Source organism: Penicillium lagena, assembly GCF_028827675.1.
Source record: "Penicillium lagena strain IBT 129212 chromosome Unknown utg000007l_segment0_segment0, whole genome shotgun sequence".
In the NCBI taxonomy this organism is placed as follows: Eukaryota; Fungi; Ascomycota; class Eurotiomycetes; order Eurotiales; family Aspergillaceae; genus Penicillium; species Penicillium lagena.
In genome coordinates this window covers 1,452,799-1,479,084 of record NW_026623228.1, presented here as the reverse complement: position 1 = coordinate 1,479,084, position 26,286 = coordinate 1,452,799, and the positions used below count along the sequence as shown (strand labels likewise).

Sequence of the window (26,286 nt, the reverse complement as noted above, 5' to 3'; positions counted from 1 at the left end):
TATAGTTAGGATTTGAGAACCATGCCCAATGAATGTGGCGCCGACTCCACGAAGCCATTCTTATAGTACAATCTCCGCCCGGGTTCATCTGCCATCAGGGAGATATAAGGCTTGCCGTCTGGGGGTGCCTCCTGGTGGATTTGCTGTAGCAGGGCCTTCAAAACCGAATCTCCGAGGCCCTTCCTCTGGTGGTCAGGATGGACAGCCATGTCGGCGATGTGGAAATACCAGCCACCGTCTCCAATGATCCTACCCATGGCGACCAGTTGTGTTTCTTCATTTTCCACGTCGAAGGTGATATAGCAGCCGAACCAGCTTCCTGAGGGAATCGCAGCCGCCTGGGACGGTGTCTTGGGAGAAAGCCCCGCCACGGACCGAAGGTGAAGATATTGTGGGATCGAAGGGTAGCCGGTGCGAAGAGTGTATCCAGTGGGAAGATCTGAGGCGGTCTTGGGGTTCATTTTGAATGGGAAGAAAGGAGAAGTCGCGAACCGTGAAGTCGACTAAGCGAACTTACCAGATCATCAGCACTACAGTTACGTTTCTGCCTGGGTTACAGGGCGGTGACCTGTAATAAGGTTAGCGCATTTCGTATTTATTTTCCAGAAATCAAGTCGCAAGAGTTTGTGGTAAAACTGAATTCGAAGCTATCGTATATGGGTGCATTATTGGAGTTAAACTGTGCAATAAATGGACAGATACATATCGGTACTAGAGAATGTCTATCCGAATAGTAGGGATCAGGCCGAAGAATCGGGTTTAGGGCCCGAAAAATAGGCTTTAACCTGGCCGAGCCCGAAGCCCTAGCGCGATCATATGGAAGGTCGCAAGTGGCTAAAATCGAGCACGTACAAATCCTTACGGTAAGGTACGGTATTCCACGATACTGTATGTGATTTAGACGTATGAAATTGATTCTCTTCTTTGCGTAGAGTCTACTTTATCTCTTCCTGCATTAGATCGTTTGGCCACCGAGGAGAATCGTGGCCATTTCCTCGAGTTCCAATGTTGTAGCCAAGGCGTATATCACTCTTCCCGAAATCGATCACTGGCTTGACTATCCTGACGTTGGCCTTCAACGCCTGGCTTTCCCGTGTTTCGAAGAATGCAGGATTAAACAAAATATCCCCTCTTTCCTTCTGAAGTGAGCTCAGAACTCGAGACGCAGTGAACTGTGGGTTGCTGTACGAGCTAGAGATCATACGCGAGGAATCGTCAGAATCAATAGCCATCGGCGCAACAAAAGCACTTACCGAAATTTCATCCTGCCATGTTGAGCCCACAGGGTGTGCCATACATTTTCTGGGTACTCGCCAACATCGTTCACGAGCCACTGGTTGTAGTAGTTCAGTGCCGCCTCAGCGATATAACTACCCCCGGTCTCCCCCCTCCTCATCAAGGCGATTAGAACGGCACAAACGCCGGAGATACCCGTCATATAATCACTGTTTGGAAAAATTGCCGTTACGCTCTCGCCGTCTTTCAGTCCCATTGACTTGCCAAAGCCATGAGATACACCAACACAGGAATCACTGATCTGCTGCCAGCCACTGCGGTGAGACCATGGGCCATACCACCCGTAGCAATTCTCTTGAAGCACGACAATTCCTCGTGGACGATCTTTTGTCATGTTTAAGATGCCTTGAGGGCCGAAGCCATGCTTCTCGAGCGAAGCGGGTCGATAACCTTGAATGACAACGTCTGCTTCGGAAATAAGGTCCCGTAAACTTTGCTTCCCTTCTTTTGTCGTTAAATCTATACTGCAGTTCCATTTACCCCAGTTGAGATCAATATGTAGATTATGAAGATCTGGAAGTTTCGGGGAAGTGACACGCATGACGGATGCTCCTAGCTCAGCAAGGCCGCGAGATATCGCTGGTGCAGCAATGATTCGAGACATATCCACTACTTTGAGACCTGCAAGTGGTCTTTGAGAAGAACTCTGACCAGATGGAGTCGACCACCATGTTGGAACTTGTGCTGAGGACGGACAGTCGTGGATCTCAAACAGCGATACATGAGAATTTGCTTTTCCATGCTCAGTTTCCCGAAATGAAACAGCAGAATGGCAGATGATACCAGCTTGCTTGTAGACATCTGATACTTGGTGTTGCAATTTCTCGCTGTCATAACGCGAGAGTCGCTCGATAAAAGGTGCCACAGCTTCTTCATTGCTTGACACTTCCATGTTACGTGGAAGTCCAAGCATGTCCAAGGTGATGTCTGGCTGCAGACTCCCGTGAAGATTGAAGTAGCGCCCGTCCGCTGTTCTATAGATATTTGTGACCATTTTGCGGTACAGTGTTGTATCTCTCCCATGAAAATTGTAGTCTGGAATCATCTTATCAAGAAGATTTGCATTTTGAGTGCACGAGATAGCATCTTTGGAGTCGGGATTGATTGTCCATAAATAGCAAGACATCAGAAAGAGCTGAGCGTGGTCGGTGTTGATAGTCGCTCCTTCGACCGAAAGATCTTCTTTCTTCTTCATTAATGCGGCAATAAGAGTTGCCTCGAGGGCCTTGAGCGCTGCTGCTGACTCTGCAAAGCGCCAGTTGACGGGAATACTGGGTTCATTGTTGCCAGAAAATATGATCCGAGCTGAGAAGTCGACTGCTTCAGGAGGCAGGTGCTTTCTGATCCAGGCGTTATTAAGAATCCCTTCTTCAAATACCCGCCGTGCGTTCAATGGAACAGAGTAAGATTGCGAGGAGGCTGATTCATTCATCTTCAAAGGATCAAGCTTTGGAAGATTCAACCGATGCTTTTCGTTCAAGACTAATAAAGAAAAAGATGATACGTGGTTTAGATGAACACAGTCTGCATAAGAGGAACCACGAAGTCTTAAGAGACAGATATCTGCGACATTTTTCTCCGCGCGAAGCATGGCTAGATTTACTAGCGTTGACAACACGATACGGTACTTTTCCATTCCGATTCCAGGCTTTGTCGGACCCACTTTAGCGTTTCCCCCACGCGAAGCCTGGGGTAAATTATTGAATGATTACATGTGGTGACGATGCTTTTAAAACCGCAATTCCCTCAGATCCAAATGGCATTTTCAGAGGTCGCAATTCTCCAATTCAATTGATCGAGTTATTGCGCTGGGCGCCGGTTTCAATTGAATCAACATTCATCCAACGCATCAAGAATCGAGTGTCACGAACGCGTGTCCGAACACATGGCTACCCAAACAAACGACCCTCCTTGTGTTACCGAAGGTATGCCGGTACGTGATGAGGAAGCAGTTCGTCCAGAGAAGGCCTTTGAAGAGGAAAACCTGGATGAAGATCTCGAATTCGGCTATGATGAGCAACGGAAAATCATTCACCGCATCGACCGACGCTTGATTGGTGTTCTCGGCTTTTTGCATATGGTGTCTCTAATGGATAGGGGAAATATAGGAGCAGCTGCAATTGCTGGGATGAAGCAGGGACTAGATCTTGTTGGATTTCGATATGTCAGTCCCAACAAACTCCTTCGTGGTCAATCACAACTGATTCCTTTGATAAGAGCATCATTGCACTTTGTTTCTTTCCAACATACATTGTTGGTCAGGTATTTGGCTCCATTTTGATTCGCAAGCTTGGACCCGTTGGTTTCCTTTCGGGCACTACCTTTTTAATGGGTATTGTCATGGTATGCTCAGTCAACACTTCTTCTCGAGATCGATTACTGACATCAATGCAGATGTGCGGCGGATTTGTGAAAAAATGGTCTGAGATGGTGGCTATCCGAGCAATCATAGGTGCTTTCGAGGCGGGATTTTTTCCAGGATGCGTCTATTTAATTTCTACCTGGTATTCTCGCTATGACATGCAGAAACGATACGCTGTCTTTTACCTACTGGGCTGTGTTGCTTCGGCATTTGTGGGTATCTTGTCATATGGGATTATGCAAATGGTAGGTGACAGTCTCGCATGCTATTCAAAACTTCCATACTGATATTTGATTTATAGAATGGCCTAGCAGGAATTGATGGTTGGCGTTGGATTTTCATAATTGAGGGCCTAATTACTTGCTCCCTCGGCATTCTCGGTGCATTCATGCTGATTGATTTTCCTGACCGCATGAAAGTTTCTCGGCGTCACTTTCTCTCCGACAGCGAATACGACTTCATCTTACGTCGCATATCACGAGACCGCGGCGATACGGAGCTGGATGAATTTCATTGGAAGAAGTACTTCTCTGCAGCTCTTGATGTCAAACCTTGGGCTTTCGGTTTGATCTTCTTCTGTACGACTACAGTTGCCTACGCAATCTCCTACTTCATGCCTATTATCTTGAATGAAGAGATGGGCTTCTCGATAGGAGCATCACTTTGCTTATACGCTCCACCCTACGCAGCATCTGCTATCGTGACTTATGGCACAGCATGGTTCGCGGATAAGTACCGACTCCGTGGGCCTGTTTTGATATTCAATGCGCTCTTATGTTTGATTGGGCTGCCACTTATGGTAATTCATTATATCACTCCTACGAAACAATGAAAAGGTTGACATTCTGGTTAGGCATTTACAGAGAATACGGGATCTCGCCTTTTTGGCGTATTTCTGACTACAATTGGGCCCGTTGCCAACGTTCCAGCGGCAATGGCCTATCAGGCCAACAATATCCGCGGCCAGTGGAAACGGGCACTTTGCACTGCTGTGTTTGTAGGATTTGGTGGAACTGGAGGAATGGCTGGGTCGCTGGTCTTCAGGTCCCAGGATGCACCGTCATATCATCCAGGGATTATAGCTTGCATGGCCTGCAGCGGATTATTGATCCTTACTGTGCTACTACTATCGCTGCATTTCAAACGGTGCAACCGAAATGTTGATCAGGGGCTACTTGTTCTTGAGGGACTACCTGGATTTAAGTACACGTACTAGCTCACGCTCGAAGAATATCAAAGCCGTATATTATATTACAAAGCAAAAACATTCCGTGTCAAGGCATGACTAGCTGAGGGCTAACAGCTGTACCCTCTATCTTTCCTTCCCGTCCTGTTTTTCTCTTGGAGGCTCCTCGATAAGCTCCAGCTGCTGTGCCTGGAGAATCTGAGCCACAGCATCTTCGGTCTGCAGATATGTTTGGCTCCCTTTGATAAACCAGAATGTCACCGAAGCGATGAGCATAACACCAAGTACTGCGATCGCGTAATTCATGTTACTCGGAGTGGGGTTGGGGGTGCTGGGAAAGAGAAAGAAGATAGTCGTAATGATGCAGTAAATGATACTGATCCAGTTGAGAGCGGGGCCCCAACGGCCAAGGTCGTAGAGGGATGGTGGCATTTGATCACGCCCAGTGAATAGTAGGGTCACAATAGGTATCGCATAAGAAATGTTCAGAGCGATAGTGCTCACACTCAATATCGCTTGAAGCACGGTGTCGGAAAAGAGATACAGGAGACCAACAAGGCTGATCAAAATACCCTGGGCCCATAAAGCGCGAACGGGAGCTTTCCACACAGGGTCAACGTAGCTCAAGTATTTTGGCAAGCCGCCATCGCGCGCGAATCCCCAAGTTAGACGTGAGCTGGTTGTCACAACACTGACGCCCTGCCCTATTCCATTGATGGTAAAGAGAGTTATAAGTGTAGCACCCCCTTCGAGGCCAACAGTCTCCCGAACGAGGTCAATGAATGGTAAAGGAGCACGCAGAAGGTTACCCATATTTTGGATGCAGAAAAGGCATACAATCATGAAAATGAAGCCTGTTACTGCACCAAAAAGCACTGCCATCCAGATGATGCGTGGGACATTCTGGCGAGGTGCTGGTATTTCTTCGACCATGTGGATAACCGAATCGAACGCCGTCAATCCATATGCTGCTTGTACCATCCCTGTGAACCATACTACCCCATTACTCCAGCCGGTATTGTTGTTCCATTTCCCAAAAACGAAGGCTGCAGATTGGAAAGACAAGTCGCTTCTGATCCCCACTGAAATTAGAAGTGCCAGGGAGAGAACGACAAACATGCCGAGGTACCATATCGCAACAAAGTTGTTCAGCCATGGAAGTACCCGTTCCTTGCGACAACCAACAACATTGATGGCGGTCAAAAGAAATGTGACACCAACATACACCAAGAAATTGACCCACCCGCTGGGCTCCCAGGTCGGGTCAAACATGGTTTTAATCTCCAGCAGAAATTCCGCCAAGAACGCATTGAGAGAGGCTGCCGAAGTCCACCAGCCAAATGTATTTATCCAGGCGCACATGTAGGAAACGAAACGGCCCGTGGGTGTTTTCCAAAGTCGATATACCCAGTACGCCTGTCCAAGGGCCGTTGGCATGCTGCTTGTCAATTCGCCCAATGAAAGCGCGATACAAATGTTGCATGCGGTGACAACTATCATCCCCCAGAGGATAGAGATAGAGCCACCGTTGGTCAATCCTTCGCTAAGATCCTGGGCGAAAACATAATATGTGCCTGGAATCTGAATCAGCCATGGAAGGAAAAGGTAGTTGATGAACAATTAACATACCCAGGACGCAGAATGTTAGCGAAAGCATGCTCCACATATCGAATTTTCGAGTCAAGTCCTGGCTATGCCCCAGCATAGCAAGATCTTGCGCATCTTGTACATCTTGGTCGGATAGGCTTGGCTTGAGAGGCTGTTCCAGATCCATGTTAAATGAGCTGGTGCCGAAGAGGTCAAACAAGAAACAGAACCGTGGAAACTTTTCCTACCAAGCATGAAGAGCGGCATGGAATATTTATATCCTTTTCCAATTATAATGATTTTTCTGGCTTGTTAACCATGCTCTCAGTTTGATTGAAAGAAAGGAAGATAAGGTGACGTTTGCAGCGAATGAAATTTAGCGATTCCAGTTTTCGGGACCACACTGGAACCTTAGCATTCGGGGCCCTGCGATGGGTCGCGGAGATGCGGGGTATCCGGAACATGAATTGATAGTGATGAGTCTGCGAATAATGGATTTTACGACAGATTATTAATTGGTCGCCGACTCGAATCCCTTGTATCTTAGGGGTAAGCCGATATCTAAATGAGGAAAGAGGAGACGACCATAGTCTTACTAGTGATAGGTTTTAAGATGATCAATCATGGCGGCTTTATTTTGAGTTTATTGTAATAGTATCAGAAAAACCAGGCGAGAAGGGAGGGAAAAGCCTGGCTTGTTAATCATGAAGCCATAACAAATTAAAAAATTGTTGCCTGCTTATGCCTACCCATCCTTTTGCGTAGGCTTCTCTTTCCTTTCGCGGGAATTCCTATTACGTTTGTGCCCGAGCGGACTTTTGTCCGCTGTCGTATCGGGAGATAACAGCTCTTGAATTCAAGGTTAATGGATCTGACTAGCGCTAGAAACTTTTCTTCTTAATCTGACTGTCAATTATGTAATAGCGCAGATCTTCTAGTTAACTAATGCCCCAGATTTGGTACTATGATGAATACATGAGCGACAAATGCTCAGTCTAGAATTCATATCGCAATAATAAAGTGGTGGATATTTTATCTCCTGTGAATTTGATGCTAATTATCTGGACTATCTTTCAGAAACCGCCGCTGATATCAATGACAGGCTGTGTAGAGCAATGTATAACGCCACCGTTCAGAGGAAGGGCATTGACATGAATTTGCTTGACAATACGATCGGGGCACAGTGCCTTCATGGTCTCCAGTGCTTGTATGTCCTTTTGTGGATCCCCAAATCCAGGGATAATCAGCCCTCCATTGACAAAATAGAAGTTCACATAGTTGGTAGCAGGATCCTCATGCTTTGAACTCTTCGTAAACTTCGGGTCGGGTTCATCGATTGTGTGAATTTGAATTTGGCGACCAATTGCATCCTTTTCAAGTGTGAGTGCTCTTTTCACTTGCTCGTAAACTTTCCACCAATCTTTCGGGGCAGACTGATGAGGCCGAGAGAGAACAACAACACCAGGCCGAACAAATTGCACCTCCGCGTCCGCATGAACATCTGTGACATCCAGGTCTTTAAATCCCGGAAACCAGATAAACTTCTTAACTCCAAGCAAACGGCTCAGCTCTTCTTCGATAGTCTGCTTAGACAGTCCGGGATTTCGTTCGTTGTCAATGATACTGCTTTCACTGGCGATCAGTGTACCATCGCCATCGCAAACTATGGCGCCTCCTTCCAAACACACTTTTGATTCGATACAGGTCACTGGGGAAGGGTGGAAATCGTTTTCAATCACCCGTTTGGCGAAAGTTGAATTTTTTCGAATCTCATCTTCACCCAAGTCTGGCCACTCGTAATCGATCTCTAATCCATTCTGCAGAGAGATTTTGTTGCCCCATTCGTGAAACCTGAAGTTGATCGCTAGCCGCCTATCTCTGTCTTCTGGGTTTGAATCACCACCAATAACGTATACTGGCGCTGTATCGCGAACCCAGAGATGGTTGGTGTCGAATGGAATGATGTCGACCCCAAAGGAACCGCAGTCTTTGTTGCTAATCATTGATTGTGCCAATTTGACGTCTTCAGGCTTCGTGTATAGACGCACTGGCTCAAATTCGGATACTAACTTAGCCAGCTGAGATATTTCCTCACATGCATTGCGATAGTGGACAGGAGGCAATGAGCATTTGGAGGGAAATCCGAGAATTGTCGCAATATGGCGAGTAGTTTCAGCTGGGTATTCAAACCTGGCAAAGAAAATGTTAGATTCATATTCCAACATTCGTGGGTATTCTGGAGCATTGACTAACTTGGCAGTCATTGTTGCGGATGGGAGGCAAATGGTGCCAGACCGAAACCAATATCAGAAGGTGGCTCGACGTTTTCTTCTGAGTTTGTGGTTCAGGCCATTGGATGGTATTGGGAAGGGGTAAAATATATAAGAATTTGATTGCAGCGATAAAAATCAATTGTCACTGCCAGCGAGATATAGCTCGTTGTCCAAACTATTCCCTTACTCGCTCATGAGATTGCCTCTCGGAGTCCGCGGGCTGCGAAAGCGCGTTTTTCTCTCATGACACATGATCATCTTGACATCGACCCGTAGATAGAGGTGGATACTGAACCCGAGGCCAAACCCAACAGCGGACTTTTGTCCGCTCAGGCAAAAACCGGGGTAGGTATCTCCAGCCAATCGGATTCATCTGCCACGTTTTCAGATATTTGTAACTTGAGCCAACTCGAATCGCGGTAATCCTGTGAGGGAAAGTCCAAGCAATAGCAGGCAATTAAGAATTGTCCAATTCACAAGTCCTTCGAGTCTATCCCTTTCGATTTCAGGGGTCTCCACTGCTCCCGGATTGTCCGAAGAAGTAAGCCAATAGTGACAACTTGCGCCCTGGGTCAACTAGAAGGAACGTCAAATAACCAGTATCTCGTGTTCTCCCGATTAAGAGTTCTGAATGTTATAGAAATATAAAAGTTTGTTTGAGGACAAAGTCGGAGTTTGAACCATGGCTGCGTCTAGATTCAGGATCAGTCGCCTGGGTAGGAAAGCCAAAAGGGGAAGGCGACTCGAGAACTCCACAAAGAACTGGCATCCATCGGATGTAGTTCTTTTTCTTCTGCCCAAGCCGGATGTAATCTACTCAAGTTCTCAAGGCATGACTTGACAATTAGACGAGAGTGACGTAACATCTTCTCTAGACAGTTTCCGAGAAGGAGTTTTTTGGGTGAGAGTACTATCCCTAGCCAAGAGCGGGGCAAGTATTATCCATTGAGCTATATATACTGCGGGAAGCCCATGTTTAATGTTTAATAACCTCTCACGGGTTGAATTGTGCAAAGCGCATCAAGCCCCCCGGCCTTCATCTCATTCCACCTTGAACCCTTGAATTGGAAAGAGTAAGTCCTTCTTTGTTATTTGTTGCCAAATAAGATAATAATTTATGTGCAGGCCATGGAGGAAAGAGAAGAGTACATGAGTATTCTTGATGCAAGCATCTCAGACATTCTATCGGCACTTTCCGCGCGGCACATTACAAGCGTTGAATTGGTTGTGCGGTATATTCGCCGTATCAGCACTTACGATGCGGCTGGAATCAAACTTAGCGCCATTCCCATCCTCAACACTTCCGTGTTTGAAGAAGCTGCTGCATCAGACGCTCATAGAGCCATGGGAAACCCTCCCAGACCTCTTGAAGGCATTCCATTCCTAGTGAAGGATAATATCAAAGTCAAGGGAATGACAGTTGCCGCCGGCTCACCAGCTTTCGAAAACCTTGTTGCAACAGATGATGCAACTTGTGTCAAGCAGTTGAGAGCTGCTGGTGCCGTTGTCCTTGGCAGGACAAACATGCCTGCGATGGCCAATGGGGGAATGCAGCGTGGATGTTACGGTCGTGCAGAAAGCCCATATAATCTGGACTATCTAACCGCAGCCTACGCATCTGGTTCTTCAAACGGTTCTGCCACGGCAACCGCAGCTAGTTTTGCAGCTTTCGGTTTAGGTACGGAAACTGTGTCCTCTGGAAGATCTCCTGCGTCGAATAACTCGCTCGTTGCGTATACACCGTCAAGAGGTCTCCTTTCGCTAGAAGGAGTATTTCCTTTATACCCAACGTGCGATGTACTAGTTCCCCTCACACGGACAATGGATGACATGCTTCGCGTTCTCGATATTCTTGCAGTGAATGTTTCTAAGTCAACCGGGGATTTTTGGAACGAACAGCCCTTTGTTCCGCTACCGACGCCTGACGAAATTCGACCCGATTCTTTTTTGGAACTTAAAGATGAACAATCTTTGAAAGGAAAGCGGCTTGGAATACCCTCCATGTACTTGGGGGCGAAAGGCCCCGCGTCTATATCAATTCGACCTTCAATGATCAAGCTATGGGAAACTGCTAAACAAAGTCTGGAATCTTGTGGTGCAACCGTTGTGGAGGTTGACTTTCCGCTCGTGACGACATACGAAGCCTGTGACCCAACCACTGATCAGTGGGCAAATATTGAGGGTTTACCAGAGAGATGGCTCAAAACTGAGCGGTGTGAACTTATAGCTCATGTCTGGGACGATTTTTTGATTGCGAATGGCCAGTCTAACTGCCAGTCGTTATCGCAGGTCGATCCACACATGATCTTCCCACTAGAACCTGGGACACTACAGGGCGAAGATGAAGCAGACAACCAATTGAGTTGGCTCGATTTGGTGAATTATCCATCAAAGAAGCCAGTCTCTATGTTTGACCTCCCAGGCATGGACCCAGCCTTACAGGTGTTGGAACATGCAAGAAAGCAGACATTGGAAGATTGGATGGAAAGCAAAACTTTGGACGCAGTGGTCTTTCCAGCAAACGGTGATGTAGGACCCTCGAATGCAGATATTGACAGTGAGGGATCCCGGCTTGCTTGGAGGAACGGAGTTTTGTATTCAAACGGCAATCTGGCAATCCGCCATCTGGGTGTTCCAACAGTCTCAATACCGATGGGAATTATGGACGATATCAAAATGCCCGTAAATTTGACTTTTGCTGGAAAGGCTTACAATGACAACGCTCTTTTGAAGTTCGGATACGCCTTTGAAGCAGCAACTCAAAACCGCCGAAAGCCTCCCTTGGTGCCGGCCCTCGACTCTGATTTCATTGACTTAAAACCCGCAACTCAAATTTGCGGAGATTTTGCAAAATTGGGGCTACCTTCCATGGCAATCAAATTGAGGAGCAAAGAAATCAGAGGATCGCAAGTACATCTTCAAATTCAGGGCACGATGGATATAAAGAACTCCGAGCTCCAAGATATGTCTTGTTACATCAATGGCGTGTCCCAAAAGGTCTCCGTTAATGGCAAGAATTGGAAGATCGAGCTTTGTTACCCTATATCGGCTCGAGAGATGCCTCGGAAGCGGTGGAGAAGCCCAATGTTAGTGCGCACGATTTGTGTGGTTGTTTGTCGCACAACTGTTGGTCTCTCAGCTGCAGAATTGGTTATCTTGTAAAAGGGCTTTTGACATAGTGATATTTAGACTCAATGTTTTTGCAATTCAAGGCTTCGAGCTGCTCAGTGATCTAGCAAACTAAAGTTTTGATTCCTTCGCACCATTCACAACATCCTCAACAACCCTAGCCGCGGCCAGAGTCTCCTCGTCCTTGAAATGTCTCCCAGCAATCTGCAGCGCCACTGGTGCCTTCTCATACCTGTCGGGGCCTTGGTACTTCTTCCATTCCCTCTCATCTGTCTCGCTTCGTGGTATATACTTCGCATCATGAGCCGTTAGTTTGTCTAACTCACTATCAACAACCAGCCCCGAAGGGAAAACGGCAGCTGGTAGATCCAACACGTTCCAGATAGCCGTATAGTTCCAGTAATGTGACTCTCCCAACACAGCAGCCGCAGCCGGATACGCAGGACCAAGAATGAAGTCCACGCCGCGCCGTTTGAGAAGCGCATGGTACTCGTCGCGGTAGATATCCCGCGCTTCTTGGAGGGCCCATGTTTCGTGATGCGTGAGAGTCTTGCCTTTGCTGTAGGAGAAAGACCAGTCGCTTAGTGGGCGGGCAGGCTCGCCGCTTGCTTGGAGTTGTTTGTGTTGGAGGGTGGCCGCATCGGGGTAGTAGAGGGACGACTTGATATCTTTTTTTAACTTGAGTTTGAGGAATTGGATGAATGAAACTCACTATGATTTCCCAGCCATGGTCGTGGTTGTATGGTTCCCAATCCACGACTTTGATACCAGCTGCCACCAACTTGTCTCGCGCAAGGCGTAGAGCTCGGGTGATGGGCGGATGAGGTCGGACACAGCTGTATGTAATATGTTAGTTCAAAGAACTGAAACTAAGTTAAGGATAGTGATGTAACTTACCCGTCATCCCACATAATAGCAATAGTAAAATCCCTGCTCGGAATCACCCTCTTCCACGGAAGGGGGACTAAGGACGTATCGACATCCCATGGCTCCTGGTCCAGTACAACACGCTGGAACAACTCCAGATCCTCCAAAGAGCGACTTGCTAATGGCCCTACGACACCGCGAATAGACTCCTGGCCCACCGCGGCAACCTTGATGCCTACAAGCGGGTTGCGCAGTGCTGTGGGCCGGAACCCATAAACGCCGCAAAACGCTGCAGGGCATCGGATCGACCCGCCGATATCTGTGCCAATGCCTAGTGGCGCACAGCAGAAGCCCATTGAGGCGCCTTCGCCACCTGAAGAGCCGCCGGGGGTAAGTTCACGGTTGTGCGGGTTGAGTGTCTGGCCAGTGATGTTGTTGCTGCAGCAAAGGTGCTGTTGTATTTTAGTCTAGGGTTACATGTCGGAAGAAGCATCAGATTAGAGCTTACCATCAGGGACTGAGGTTGGTTTGTTCGCACGTGAAATATGGCTCCTGCGTTTGCAAGCAACTGTAGCAGCATCGCATCTTCTGGCGTAACCTTGTCGATCCTGTGATGTTGTTGTCAACTCCTCTTTCTCTTTTCCTTTCATGATCACCCCATACCAAGAGACGTATCCTGTATTGCAGGTGCGGTTCTTGAAGCCAATGTGCTCTTTGACGCTAATAGGGACACCATGCTGCGCGTTGGTTGTATTATTAGTTCTCCGAATAGAACTCTACAAACAGGATGAACCCACTAGAGGGCCAATCAATTTCCCCGTCTTCTGGTAATAAGCATCCAATTCTTTAGCGCGAGCAATAGCCTCATCAGCCATAAACTCCGTCGCAAAATTCAGCTATATGGGGGCACGCGAGAACGTCAGCGACGCATCATTGAAAAGTAGGGGGGAAAATTGAGGGTTATTCACCAGCTGATGCCCCAGAACGGCCCTCTTCAAGAATGCGACAACCACTTCCTCGGCCGTGAGACTGCCCTTCCCCATCTCCGCCACCAGTACCGTGGCAGGCATGTCGGTGATACTGAGCTCACGCTCACTGAGCAATCCGCTCTGCCGTGGAAAGGCCATGACATTCTTCTGTGTTGCGGGCGGGAGCTTATCGGCGGAGAGAAGCCATTGTTTTGGAATGGAGTTTTGTAAGATGTCTCTACCTTTCTGGGCTTTCATTTCCCAGCTCTGGAGCGACATGATGATTGTAGAGGTTGTTTGTTTTTAGGACAGGGCGGCATCTACAGGTGTTGAGTAGAGTGAAGTCAAGAGGGATGTGGGAACATAAGAGCATATTAATTCTCCTCATTTCCTCAATCCCCGCACCGGGCCAAGCTGCTCCTATCTCGGAGCCAGAGTACATATCCCTAGTCATCACAGCCGAGCGGAGACCCCCGCATCTACTCGTGAGGGTTCATACTTGTCTTATCATACGCTAGTTATTTGACGATCATCCGCGGAGAAATTCCGTTGTTATCTATGCCCAGCACCCCAACTGTTATGCTAATATTGATCACGTCGAATGGCATTTATTGTTGAACCCAAAAAAGAGTTCATTTACTGTATAACGAGAGAGCGTTACTTCATCGATGAATAACTTGGTCCCCCATAGTAGCCATGAATAAGGACAATTAAAACCTCACGACCGCCCAAGAACGAACTAAGGGCTAGTTACCCACAGCAAGTCAACTCCTCGCACACTGCCCCACAAACAATCTGGCAACGGGGACTCGATCTCTGATCCTTTGTGGCGAGAGTCATACTGCCATGGTCTACCCCCGCAAGTATTTCGGGTTGCAGCGTTGTCGAATGAATGCCATACGCGTGGAAACACTCATTGATAATCTTGGCCGTTTTCAAGAAGTTGGTAACTGAGAGGTCGTTAACTACTACATGTACTGAGGCAAGTGATTTGTGTTGGTTTAGGCGCCAGATGTGCAATTCATGGATGGAGTGGACACCGGGGACCTTGTCAAAGTCGTTAATATCCAAAGAACCAACGAAGGCGGATAAACACATTACTTACCTGCTCCAAGTCGTGTTGCACATCCTTCATATCCACTCCCGTCGGTACACTTTCCAGCAGAATGAGTCCAGATCTCCGAACTAGATGTATGCCATGTTAGGTTGCTGCGCTTATCTGGAAAGCGGATCATCTTACCCAGCGGGAGAGATGATAGCATAATCATCATTGCGATCCCCATACTTACACCTGGATCTGCGTAGTACCGACCATCATACTTGGCGAACCAGATGACCAAAGCAGCAATCATGACGCCGAGGTTGTTTGCGGCATCACAAATAACATGCAGAAGAACTCCCCACGTTCCGAGATCACCATGGCCATGGCTATGATCATGGCTACCAGTCACTGAAGAGCGGAGCTTTTCAGAACTATGGTGCTTATGGTTATGATGCTGTGAAGTGACCTTGTCAGTAGATATCTCATGGGGTGGAATGACAACACACCTTGGAGAGAGAATCGTCACAAATGTCACTACTCGGTGAAATTGGATCTTCTACCGATGGCGACGAGGCATGGGCATGGCCGTGGTCATGCTCTTCAGACAGTTAGTGGCCTGGTGATGCGTGGTCAAGTCAACAAACAACCTACCATGCAAGAATACTGCGCTAATGATATTGAGGCCTAGACCGATGCTCCCAACAATGAACATAAGTTTGGGATTCTCAACGCCTGGATTCTATTTTAGCTAGATTTCCATTACAGCAGCAAGAAGAAACTCACGGTGCAGGGAGATAAACCGCTCGATTGCCTGCAACAAGATACTGATACCCAGCGCAAACAAGAGCACGCCATTGAAAAAGGAAGCCAGAAGCTGAGCTCGCTGCCAACCGAAGGACAGGCCTTTGGGCGCTTCATCACTCTCGGAGATCTAAGAGGCGCGGATTAGATGACCACTTGGTCTTTCACGAGATTTTGTCGAGGTATACCTTCAAAGCCACGAGGGCAATCACAAATCCAACCAGATCATTCAACTAGGAAGAATCAGCAAAATACTACGATATCTTGCGGGTGCAGGTGGCTGTTGCAATCACATACATAGTGAAAAGCATCTGCTATGAGCGCTAGCGAATGCGTGTAAAAGCCCACTATTTGAGTCAGCGTGTACTTTCCGGATCACATGAAAATGTAGTGGCAGACCAGAGATTTCGCCGAGAAAGAAGCAGGTCGAGATGCCAATTACAACCATCAAGCGCGTCGAGCGCGACAGGCGAAAGGGCATTGTGAAGGTGAAACCCCCGATTAGGACTGACTGAGTGCCCAGGGATTGAGATCAAGCAAGTAAATTTCTTGCGAAAAAATTAACAAAAAGGGCCCGATGGTCTGCGGATATGTCCCAAAGACGGTGGAGAGTACTCACTCTGACCAGAAACTCGGAAACAGTTGTCAACAAGAGAGGAGAGACATAGCCGAGAGTACTATGTCCAAACACTCCGAATGCTTTCCCACAAGGTAGTCAGGAAAACCACGGCTGGTGTCGCGATGTCAGTGGCGGTCGTGTAACTCTAGATCAGCGTTGGAGGGGCCTGCCGCAGCCAAGTATGTGAGGACGACGCTGGTATGCGGGATCCCTAGCGGAGGGTGCGCGATGTCCGGACAGACGTTACTAAAATCAGTTGCATCAAGCATGCTATTTATTTCGGCAAAATATCCGATTGAATTTGTTCAAAAAGTGCTTGCGAGTCAGCTGCTGGTGTCAATTAGGGTTTCGCATAGACTTGCGACGCAACCGCTCCATGAATCAAGGAAGAGCAACGGAGAATTCTACAGGGGCTCTGGCAATATCCCGACCTTCAATAACGCGTCTTGATTAAGCTTACTCTGTGCAGATCGCTAAGCGAAGAATGCCAGACTGGAGGACTTCCCGATATGGCACAATCAAGTAGTACAGAACAAGATCAATGACTTGAAGTCGGATTTGACCTAACTTGATATGGGGATCTGAAAGTAGATCTTAAGCTATAGCCTAAGGGTAGTCAACCAACCTTGGAAGTTTCCAATCGAAGTGTGTATACATAGGAGGGGAAAAAACGAATACGAAAAATAAAAGTGATATAAAAAAAATGTATATCTATATGCACGGTATATCTCTAAATACAACCAACCCCCATCCCAACCCTCGAAATTTACACCCACACCAACATCTAATTACATCACATCACATATTATCCTCACTCCAATGCGACCTAGTCTTCATCCACGCCTTCCTCTCCTCCATAGACTCACTCTCACTCACCCCACCACCAGGAACAGCCACACCACGCTCAACCCACTCCCGACTCCCCATCTCGGACAGACGGGACAACGCCCGCGCAAAAGCGAAGCGTTCCTCGTCGCCGCTGAAGATAGAGGAATTCTTGAGTGCTTGTACAGACATGCCCAGGTCATCCATGAGGTTGCGCATTGCGTCTGAGATGTCAGAGTGGTCGTCGTCGGCGTTATTGCCATCGCCCTTGTCCTTGCCCTTCAGGGAGTTCTTGACGTCGGTATTGGAGAGGAAGATGTTTGAGAGAGGGACTTCGGTTGTTAGGACTAGTTTTGCCTGTTTTTATGTTTCCTTGTTAGCCTATGATGATTATAAAAGGGGGCGGGAGGGGTTGCGTACCCTGCTTTCATAGACCGCGTCAATGAAAGTAATGAACCGTCTAGCTAGATCACGCTGGTTATGGCTCATAGACGGTACATCCGTAACAATAAACGCATCGTAATGGCGCACCAACTCCAGATAATCTGCTGCGCCAGTAGCAGCCCCGATCAGCTGCTGAAAGGTAAACTGCGCAGCCTTACCGCTCGCCAACGGAACCTGGATATTCCGTCCCCAAACATGCTGCGTAGCCGGGTGTGGAGGGTCATTGATCGGATCGCCCAGGAAATCAAACCATTTCTTCGCGTGGCGCTCCGCGTCCTCGCCTAGGGGGTGGTGATATACCGCTGCGGGTGGGCGGGGGATCTTGCGGTAGTCTGTTGGCGAGTTGAGGTTTATGACGTTCAAAGAGGATTTGAGGAGGTTGATGCAGGGAATGAAGGATTCGCGCTGGATGCCGTTTTTGTACAGGTCGTCCGGGTGGCGGTTGGATGTTGTGACGAGGACCACGCCGTGGGACATGAGGGATTCGAGAAGTCTGACGTGCGTCAGTATAGGTTTTGCTGGCTGTCATTAGGGGAGAGGATGTGAAGAATCATACCTCCGCAAGATCATGGCATCAGCAACATCCGTACACTGGAACTCATCAAAGCAAAGCACGCTCGCCGTCTCCGCAATATCCGCCGCAACCATCGGCAGCGCGTCAAAGTCATTCCCATACTGCATTTTGACAACATGCATACGCTTATGGACATCCTGCATGAAATTATGGAAATGAATCCGCGTTTTGGCCGTGATGTTTGGTGGGAGCGTGTCAAACAACAGGTCCATCAGCATGGTCTTGCCACACCCCACATCGCCATACATGTACAGTCCCTTGGGCAGGTTCTCGGGGACGGAGCGTGCGGCGGCCTTGGCTGCGTTGCCGCGGTTGAACAACGAACCGAAGAATGACTTCTTTGCTTGCAGGTCCAGGGACTCGACGCTGGGGTGGATGACTTTGGGGGCGTGGTATCCTTTCAGAGCTTCGAATAGGGACTGTAGACTCTCGACGATGCCTGTCAATCACGATTGTTAGTATTCGTTTTCGACATTTGACTCTCCCTCCCATCAATCAGACCAACCCACCTCTCTGATACGAATCATCCCGCAATCTCCCCTCCTGCACACGAATCTCATACTCTTTCAACGGCCCATCCGTCGGCTGCGCAGCCGCAGTCTCCTTTTTCGTGACAGTCTCCACCTCCGTAGCAGCATCCGCGCGAACGGTAGCCAACCCCCTCCCTCGCAGCAGTGGTGCGCGCGTCGCAACAAGTGGTGGCGACGAGACACCACACCCGACCACCGAACCAGAGGAAGAAGGTTGTCTCCAGCGCGTGTTCTCAACTTGCACAGCCCTCCTCCAGTCGGTGGAATATGGCCGTTCGCGAGCTGCCGCACTTTGCAGCGTCACAGCCGGACGCACGCCCCGTGGCGAAGACGACCGCAGCGCCCCGGGGAGGCAGTCGGCGCAGAGCTTAGCGGACGGCCTGCTCATTGGGATTGGTATGGTAGCTTTGCCTCTCCGTCAGGAAATTAGAGGATGCGGGAGGAGTGCGCACGGCGTTGGGTGCGGATCGCACGGTGAGATGTGTAACCGAGGTAAGGTAGTGTTTGCGGGAATTGTGTTCTACCGGAGGATGAAAAGTATCGGGGGCAAATCTGGCACCCGATCCAAGTAAGTGGCAACCCGAAAAGTAAACCCACTGGGAACGCTTGAATGAATCCGCAAGATTTATTAATGCAACAAAGCAAATAGCCTAGTGTTTGCGTCATTTCTATCTCGTTCCTGAGACCAAACAAATCCGCCCCGTTGCATCGGGGTCAGATGACTAAACTCGGGTTTGGATCGGCGGACAATAGACTGACTACACCGTGAGAGTGGGAGGACAAAGTATACCAGAACACTACCTATATGCACTGAGATGAGAAGGGAAAAGAGGATATGTACACGTCACCGCAGCAGCAAAAAGCCCAAGGGGATCCAGACTCGAATATAGATCAGACGGCAAAGAACAGCCCAGACAAAGTCATTGACAAAAGAAAAGTAGATGTCAGGAGAAAGGTGCAGAAAATGGAAACAAATCACAAGAAGATAAAAACCATGGCCGTACATCACGCATCATATTCGTAACAAAATCGCGCTCTTGTCATCGCTCCCTCCGGCAGGAACCAGTCGAATGTCGCTCATAAAAAAGGATGATGATGATAATGATGATGGGAAGGGCTCGAAAAACGAACAACCCCAAAACGCCAAATGCACCGTAACTCGTTGCAAAAAAAAGCACAATAGACAAAGCAGAAGGGTGGCAAGCGGATTGCAAGTCAAGTCAAGTCGAGCATGAACAAATTCTATCATCGGGAGAAAAAAGAAAGGCATTCTTTGTTGATTGGTTGGTTGATTAGGCGATGCTGACGAAGAGAGTCAGCTTGGTATTCCGCTGCATGGCATTTTCGAGGTCCTGGTCGGAGATCAGATCGACGTAGGAGCCTGAGGACTCGTCGCGGTACTGCACGATGATCTCCTCTTGGATCTTGAGGCGATCCGACAGCTTGTCCTTGAGATGCTGCATGCTGACTCCGGACGGAATGCGGATGGCAATCAGGTCGTCCTGGAAGAAGACCTTGACTTTCATCGCCTGGGAGCCCGAGCTCGACGAGACCTGGGTCAGCGAGCTGGGCTGGCGGTTCATGGCTGGCGGGCCGCCGTTGCTGAAGGGGCCGGGGCCCCCTTGGGCGCGCTGCTGTTGCTGCGAGGCCCGGTCTTGGGGTGCGTTCATCTGGGTCAGCGAGGACTGGTGGGATATGCTCTGCTCCATGCCGGCGGAGTGGTGTGAGTTGTCCGAGTACCGGGCCTCCTCGCCAAAGGCGTTGGGGTCGATTTCAAAGTCCCCTTGGCGTGGGGCGAACAGTTGTCGGACTAGTTGGCACCGCGCAATGTGCGGCGGCATGCCCAAGAGCTTCTTGATGTACTCATCCAGGTTCTGTCGTCGGCCGTTGGAAATCGCGTCTGTCACATGGGTCACCGGGCCCGGCATGAAGGGGAGAGTCCGTGGCCGGCCTCGGTTGCCGGCCTCGTCCTCGAATTGGGTCAAGAGGGCGATCTGGAAATCGTAAAAGTCGTGATAGTACCGCGACAGTTCCCAGCAGCGGCCATCCTCCATCTTCGCCTCGATGATATACCAGTACTTGTCGTTGTCGAAGCAGTAGCGCGGGATCGACGCGGCCACGGGTGCCAGCATGTAGTTTTGTGGAGTCTGGGACATGGGTGCTTGTCCAGCCATGGTTCCTTTGCTGCCGTCGCGCTGGTGATAGCCCTGTGTCGGGTGGTTAGCATTGCCTCAACGCGCACAGACAGAAAACAAGCACTCACATAAGAGTTCCCATTTTGGCTCATATGGCCAGGACTCTGGCCACTCAGTGACATCTTCTCCATGCCAGCACCGACAGCCAGCATGGTACCGCCACCGCCGGCTTCAATCTTGCCCAGTGTGATGCTGCTATTTTTGTATTCGGCCGTCATCTTCTTCCACTCTTCCACCTTGGGCACGCCGGCCCGTCGCACCGCCTCGAGCGGATCAGTCACAGCCTGTCCAGACTGCATGTCGCGCAGCTCGATGAAGGAAACGGGAATGAGGCCGGGGCCACCGAGACGCCCGATCGGTTTCGCGACAAACCACTCCGGATTGGACTGAGCGATGACGATAATAGCCTCGCCAGCCTTGGCGTCGAGCTCGTCGGGGCGTTCGGCCTGGAAATCATACTGAACGATGCCGTAGACCATGGCGCCCTGGCCCTTTCCGAGGGCGGACATCCTGAAACCGGCCTGGCGGGTGTTGATGGATGAGGAGGAGTCGGAGGCGGAGTGAAAAGGAGGGTTTCGGTCGGCGAAGCCTGAATCGTGGGACTCTTTTTTCTGGTCGACGGAGCCCCCACTATCTCGTTCGTTTTTGCCGATGATCTCGAAAAAGGAGACGGGCACCAACCCCCTGGCGGTTGGGATGAGCGGGTTGCAGGCCTCGTACCAGTCGGAGTCGTCCTCGCGGCTGATCACGTGGAAGAAGTCGCCTTTGCTGAAGGCCAATTCCTGGGTGTTACCGGGGTCGGGCTTGTAATCGTAGAGGGCTTTGATCACCTAGCGCGAGGAAAGAATGGGGGTCAGCCCGGGCGGTAAGGCCAAGTGGGACGCAAGGGCAGGACAGGGCCAAGCGAATAATCAACACTTGAGGAGGGCCAGACTCACCTTCTTCGGGGGCAGAATGGCCAGCGCGGACTTGGGGGTGATGGAGATGTGGTGGTGGTGGTGGTGCTTGGGATCTTTCTCGCCGCCCTTCAAGGAGCGTCGGATGGCCTGAAGTGAGTGGTGGAGGAGTTAATTACGTGGCTGTAAGATTCGGGGCTCTGGGCATCCAAACGCACCTTCATGCTGAAGCCGTATCCTGAGCAAGGAAGCTGGCGTTGAGATGGAAGGGAGACAGGGAGAAAGAAAGAAAGACGAAAGAAGAAGAGGGAGGCGAAGGGAGAGGAGGGGAGAGAGACGACGAGGCCTTTTTTTTTTTTTTGGCAGCAACTGGCAGCAAGTGTATTGCGGTTCCAACCACACAGCCGGCGGGATCCAAAGATGTGAAGTACGCTAAGTGTGGTTTACAATATGAGGTAGGCTAAATAATTAATTCTTCAGCGGCAACAAAGGGGCCAAAAGAAGATTCGACAACTATATCACCAATCGCATGGCCCTATCCTCACCTATACCAACTCCCAGGGGAGTGGTCCAGCGCCCCATGCAGTCAGCGCTTAACTACGCCCTCCTCGACATACTCCTCCGTTCACGATTCGTGTCTCGAGGAAAACCACTGACTTCTTTCCCCCTCAAACCCCACTCCCATTCATCCGCGGTTAGCCAACCCCGGTCCCGTGGCTCACTCGGTTCCTTATCCATCGCAAGTCACTCGGATCGGCAGACAAGAGAAAATCTGCACTCTGCCGATCGCCTGCATGGTTATTGTGCGACCGCGGGAGATGTAGTCGCGATCGCAATGAACACGGAGTCCTCGAGGGTTGGTGAGAGCTGAAGAACTAGGGACTTGCTGGTACATCACAGCTGAGCAACTCTGCGGATCCTTGCCCCTTACAAGCTATGATGTCAGTGGTGCTGAACCCTTCGGGACTAACAAAGCGATCAGGCCAGCCTGGCGGGCCACAACTCGACACAGGCGCGTGTACCTGTCGAATTCTAGAATTTCGAGACTGTTGCCACTATTATTACCGTCTCACACACATAGCGAAAGAATGAATGCGCCACTGGATTGTGGGACCCACGTGGCGGGGCAGGATTCGGATCCACGGAAATAAATGAATGGTTTACTATACTGAGTATACGGTGTGAAAAAAAGGGAGAGAAGTGCGTGAAAGAGACTAGTTGTCTGCGCTACCATGGATGTACCACACATCCTCCCCCATATCACAACGCCAGGAACGGAGAATCACACACAAAAGAAGATGCCGTCGGGGGTATTAGTATCATCGCGAGCCCTTATTGGGTGGTCAGGTGGACAGACCGGGTAAAAGTGGGAATGCAGAAAAGAAAAGGGAACAAGCAGAATGAAAAGTGGCGCCAGAAGAAACGCCGGGTTCTTGTGGAATGCGGGGATGAAAGAAAACTAGATCTGCCCTTTAATGTCGACGACGCGGTGGGCTTCGGACTTGGCTCGTTCAAAGACCTGGCCCGCTTTGCCGGTCAATAGTCTCACGGACCCCTCCCGCTCCTCGAGAAGGGTGTCCGACGCATGATCTAGGATGAACCGGGCGGTCTGCTCATCAGACTCGAAGCCGAGTTCCTCCGTGATGAACCGAATAGTGACGTCGGGTTTGTACCTATCAAGAATCAGCTATGCCTCGGGAGGGACGGGGGAGGAGACTCACACTCTACAGATAACGGCCAGCGCGGAGAGGCGTTCGCGGTCAACAAACATGTCCATCAGATACGCCCCCATATTCGGTGTGTCGAGATACAACTGAAAGAACCGATGGTAGTTGCCCAGCGCCAGGACGGACCGAACCTCCAGGGCATGCTTAACGGCCGGGTCTTGCCTGTCTGCGGCGGTCACATCGGCCAGGGCGTCATTCATGGCCGTCCAGTTGCGGGTGTAAATGAAATAGAGAATACGATACGCCTTGAACTCCGTTGGGTGGCCGCCCAGCTGCTGCGCGTACAGCACCCGCAGCTGCGTCTGGCACTGGTTATACTCACCAAGATCCCCCTTCTCCAAGGCAATCCGCGCGTGGATTTCGTACACAAGCACCGTGAACTCGGTCCGGATGTGCTGCACTGTCAAGTCCTGGCGGAGGGATTTGAACTGGTCACAGATGTACCCGTAGTTGGCCTCTTGTCTCCATTTTTTCTTCAGGAGATCCAGGGTCTTTTCCAGCACCACGAGTGGACGGACAGTGTCCGGATTGGGAGCAGACGTCAAACGGAAATAATTCTTCTCCAGGGTTTGGCAGCGACCAACCACCGGGCCCTGGTCGGCAGCGGCACTTTGGACCGGAGAGTGCGCAGGAGATGGGGAGTAGGGGGAGCCATAGCCACTTCCGGCGCCCTCGAAGCGTTTCTTTCTCATTTCCAAATTAGCTTTGGACTTACTAGAGTCGTCCAGGGTCAAGCGCTGCCTCTTTTCTGTGGGTGGGTAAGTGACTCGATCTTCGAAACCTCTGCGATGATTAGCTTTCCTCCACGGTGGCGAGCTGGTCTCCGGCTGGTGGCCCTCCATGGATTTTCTCTTGTGCGGCGAGGATGGTTGTCCGGCAGCAGCCCAGTTCGAGATACTGGGGTTGGCCAGAATCTTGTTGCGCTCATTCTGGACCATCACCTGGGGGAGTGCTAGCCGTTCCCAGTCGATGGATTCCAGTTGGTTGGACTCCGCCGCGTTGGTGATGACATTTTTCAACTTCTCTTGCATTTCTGCATTGCTAACACTTGCGATCTGGTTTTCTGGCGCAAAGCATCGCTGCACATACGATCGTACAGCCGGTGGGAACTCGATCCGCTTTCGCTCGGAGTCGGCTGTCGTAGGCATGGTCGGCTGAGCGGCAAATCCGTTGGAGGCTGTGTGGGTAGACTTATTAGAAGTCAGGCTACGGCGTGCTTGCACCGGGATATAGGCTGGAGGTGCTATACAGTCATCAGCATGATCCCGATGAAAAAGTCGGTCAAGGAGAGGATCTTACCAGTCTGATGAAATAAAGATGTGCTGGAAGGCGAGGCAGTTGCACGCCACGGCGGGACGCTGGAGTTCATTCCGTGGGATGTCTAGAATAGATGCAAAACGGACGAGGGAGAAGACTGAGAAGGGAGAAGCCTAGCCGAGGCTGGGAGAGAGAGAGAGGAAAGAGAGACTTTGAGAGAGAAAAGAAAGTGGATGGATGCGATAGAGATAAGGAGAGCTACGGGCTGGGGTCGATCAGATATGTGAGACGAGAGAGAAATCGTGCGGGCGAGTAGGAGAAGATGGCGTATTGTGATGGCAAGGGAGAAGAAAGTGAAAGTGCAGAGGCAAGCGAAGCGGCGGAATATCCGTTTCTCCGGAGTACGCCCTTATCGGGTTATCAATCGGAGTTTATCAGGATCTGTCTAGGCCAAGGCGACCACTGACCTCATCCAAGGCTCTCTTAGCTACTCGCTATATGTGCGCGGTACTCTATTACACATATATCGATGGGCTTTGGGGGGATGGGAGCGCCTCCCTAGCTTCAAATTACCGAGCGAAATGAGGGTCATGACTTGCGTGATTAAACCATTTATCATGGGAAATATCTAGAATGCCTGGATAATGTTTTACACGTCAAACTTATTGGGAGTAAGGTTTTGTTACAGACCTGCACCGTGGCCACTCCTTCAAAGTGTGGTCGGGGCTTCCCAACAACGAAGCACGTACCACAAGACAAAGAGACTTTGAGGAACTGGACTCAGAGATACTGCAGGATAGTATCGGCGATGTAATCACACGGACCAAAAGATTAGGAACAAGACCCGGGACATTAACTATTGCCCTTCTCTTTTGTTCTATTTTTGAGTTGATCCCGGGCTGATTCTCAGTATATAGATGTGTTGATTCTGAAGACTAACAGTGACCTAAACATTTACAAGGAGATGTCGCCACAAACAGAGTCTGGTACCTCGAGCCCTCCCAGCTCATGCGGCTTTCCTGCGAAACTAAGTACATCCAAGAATTGCCAAGTGTAGATTTAACCTTTGGACTGGTAAGCTATTCTAAAAGGGCAATTAATGAGATGCATCGCTAATGACAGCTCGGCCGATGCTTTCGCTTAAGGCTCCTTCAAGATCTTTGCCAAAGCCCGACACTCGAGGTTGAAAACGTTGCGAAGTTGAGAACACCGTGAATTAAACGCCACACATAAATTTCCAACATATTGAAGATAAACTATTCAACATAGTTTAGAGTATCATCGGATCTGTAAATGGGTGTGAATCAACCGTATTAGGACATTTCTTTATCAAGTTGTCTAAATTGCGCTATTTACCATTCAACATTTGGAACAAGTCTTAATTCATACAACTGTGAGAATTCTTCTTCAAATGCTACCGCCTCTGAATATGATCTTCTCCGGAGACAGCCGTGAAGCACTAGCAGCTTGACCCTCTCTTTCACAATATTATAGCAAAAAAAAATCACATCGAAGAATCCCGGCGGGACAGGATGGTCTTAAGGCACTACTAGCCTGAATGTCGGGACAGATTTCGAGATAAGGCATTTTAACCTCGTATTCTATCTCCTAGAACGGACGATCTATGTCTAATTCGATCATAAGGCATGAGTCATGAATTTTATCGAGAGGAGATCCTGTCAGATGGTCTCAGCGCCCGTTAGTTCGG

The 26,286-nt window shown here is 49.6% G+C and overlaps 11 protein-coding genes across 11 annotated transcripts; 2 read left to right on the top strand and 9 right to left on the bottom strand.

The window, feature by feature from the left end:
* Window positions 1–5: 5 nt before the first annotated feature.
* N7510_010117 (GNAT family N-acetyltransferase) lies at window positions 6–461 on the bottom strand (the record flags this gene model as incomplete). Its single annotated transcript, XM_056982042.1, has 1 exon — window positions 6–461. The coding sequence occupies one exon, from the start codon at window positions 459–461 to the stop codon at window positions 6–8; it is 456 nt and encodes a 151-aa protein (XP_056829878.1).
* Window positions 462–935: 474 nt separating this feature from the next.
* On the bottom strand, window positions 936–2,728 carry N7510_010116 (alpha-methylacyl-CoA racemase; the record flags this gene model as incomplete). Its single annotated transcript, XM_056982041.1, has 2 exons — window positions 936–1,191; window positions 1,254–2,728. The coding sequence occupies 2 exons, from the start codon at window positions 2,726–2,728 to the stop codon at window positions 936–938; spliced, it is 1,731 nt and encodes a 576-aa protein (XP_056829877.1).
* A 453-nt stretch (window positions 2,729–3,181) lies between these two features.
* On the top strand, window positions 3,182–4,874 carry N7510_010115 (uncharacterized protein; the record flags this gene model as incomplete). The annotated part of the gene is made up of 5 exons (XM_056982040.1): window positions 3,182–3,460; window positions 3,514–3,639; window positions 3,691–3,903; window positions 3,960–4,457; window positions 4,512–4,874. The coding sequence occupies 5 exons, from the start codon at window positions 3,182–3,184 to the stop codon at window positions 4,872–4,874; spliced, it is 1,479 nt and encodes a 492-aa protein (XP_056829876.1).
* A 96-nt stretch (window positions 4,875–4,970) lies between these two features.
* Window positions 4,971–6,618, bottom strand: N7510_010114 (uncharacterized protein; the record flags this gene model as incomplete). The annotated part of the gene is made up of 2 exons (XM_056982039.1): window positions 4,971–6,418; window positions 6,474–6,618. 2 exons carry the CDS (start codon window positions 6,616–6,618, stop codon window positions 4,971–4,973), a joined length of 1,593 nt encoding a protein of 530 aa, XP_056829875.1.
* An 886-nt stretch (window positions 6,619–7,504) lies between these two features.
* Window positions 7,505–8,695, bottom strand: N7510_010113 (agmatine deiminase family protein; the record flags this gene model as incomplete). Its single annotated transcript, XM_056982038.1, has 1 exon — window positions 7,505–8,695. The coding sequence occupies one exon, from the start codon at window positions 8,693–8,695 to the stop codon at window positions 7,505–7,507; it is 1,191 nt and encodes a 396-aa protein (XP_056829874.1).
* Window positions 8,696–9,832: 1,137 nt separating this feature from the next.
* On the top strand, window positions 9,833–11,866 carry N7510_010112 (amidase; the record flags this gene model as incomplete). Its single annotated transcript, XM_056982037.1, has 1 exon — window positions 9,833–11,866. The coding sequence occupies one exon, from the start codon at window positions 9,833–9,835 to the stop codon at window positions 11,864–11,866; it is 2,034 nt and encodes a 677-aa protein (XP_056829873.1).
* A 78-nt stretch (window positions 11,867–11,944) lies between these two features.
* Window positions 11,945–13,947, bottom strand: N7510_010111 (putative glutamyl-tRNA(Gln) amidotransferase subunit A; the record flags this gene model as incomplete). The annotated part of the gene is made up of 7 exons (XM_056982036.1): window positions 11,945–12,493; window positions 12,546–12,669; window positions 12,731–13,152; window positions 13,209–13,308; window positions 13,364–13,437; window positions 13,498–13,596; window positions 13,669–13,947. 7 exons carry the CDS (start codon window positions 13,945–13,947, stop codon window positions 11,945–11,947), a joined length of 1,647 nt encoding a protein of 548 aa, XP_056829872.1.
* A 471-nt stretch (window positions 13,948–14,418) lies between these two features.
* Window positions 14,419–15,992, bottom strand: N7510_010110 (putative di-, tri-valent inorganic cation transporter; the record flags this gene model as incomplete). Its single annotated transcript, XM_056982035.1, has 9 exons — window positions 14,419–14,715; window positions 14,774–14,853; window positions 14,909–15,164; window positions 15,217–15,308; window positions 15,362–15,442; window positions 15,494–15,641; window positions 15,700–15,744; window positions 15,809–15,858; window positions 15,911–15,992. 9 exons carry the CDS (start codon window positions 15,990–15,992, stop codon window positions 14,419–14,421), a joined length of 1,131 nt encoding a protein of 376 aa, XP_056829871.1.
* A 936-nt stretch (window positions 15,993–16,928) lies between these two features.
* Window positions 16,929–18,891, bottom strand: N7510_010109 (AFG1/ZapE family ATPase; the record flags this gene model as incomplete). The annotated part of the gene is made up of 4 exons (XM_056982034.1): window positions 16,929–17,312; window positions 17,376–17,892; window positions 17,956–18,412; window positions 18,483–18,891. The coding sequence occupies 4 exons, from the start codon at window positions 18,889–18,891 to the stop codon at window positions 16,929–16,931; spliced, it is 1,767 nt and encodes a 588-aa protein (XP_056829870.1).
* Window positions 18,892–19,795: 904 nt separating this feature from the next.
* On the bottom strand, window positions 19,796–21,818 carry N7510_010108 (phosphatidylinositol-3-phosphate-binding protein BEM1; the record flags this gene model as incomplete). Its single annotated transcript, XM_056982033.1, has 4 exons — window positions 19,796–20,710; window positions 20,767–21,528; window positions 21,637–21,744; window positions 21,813–21,818. The coding sequence occupies 4 exons, from the start codon at window positions 21,816–21,818 to the stop codon at window positions 19,796–19,798; spliced, it is 1,791 nt and encodes a 596-aa protein (XP_056829869.1).
* A 1,235-nt stretch (window positions 21,819–23,053) lies between these two features.
* N7510_010107 (uncharacterized protein) lies at window positions 23,054–24,690 on the bottom strand (the record flags this gene model as incomplete). Its single annotated transcript, XM_056982032.1, has 3 exons — window positions 23,054–23,267; window positions 23,316–24,564; window positions 24,621–24,690. The coding sequence occupies 3 exons, from the start codon at window positions 24,688–24,690 to the stop codon at window positions 23,054–23,056; spliced, it is 1,533 nt and encodes a 510-aa protein (XP_056829868.1).
* Between the last annotated feature and the right edge of the window lie 1,596 nt (window positions 24,691–26,286).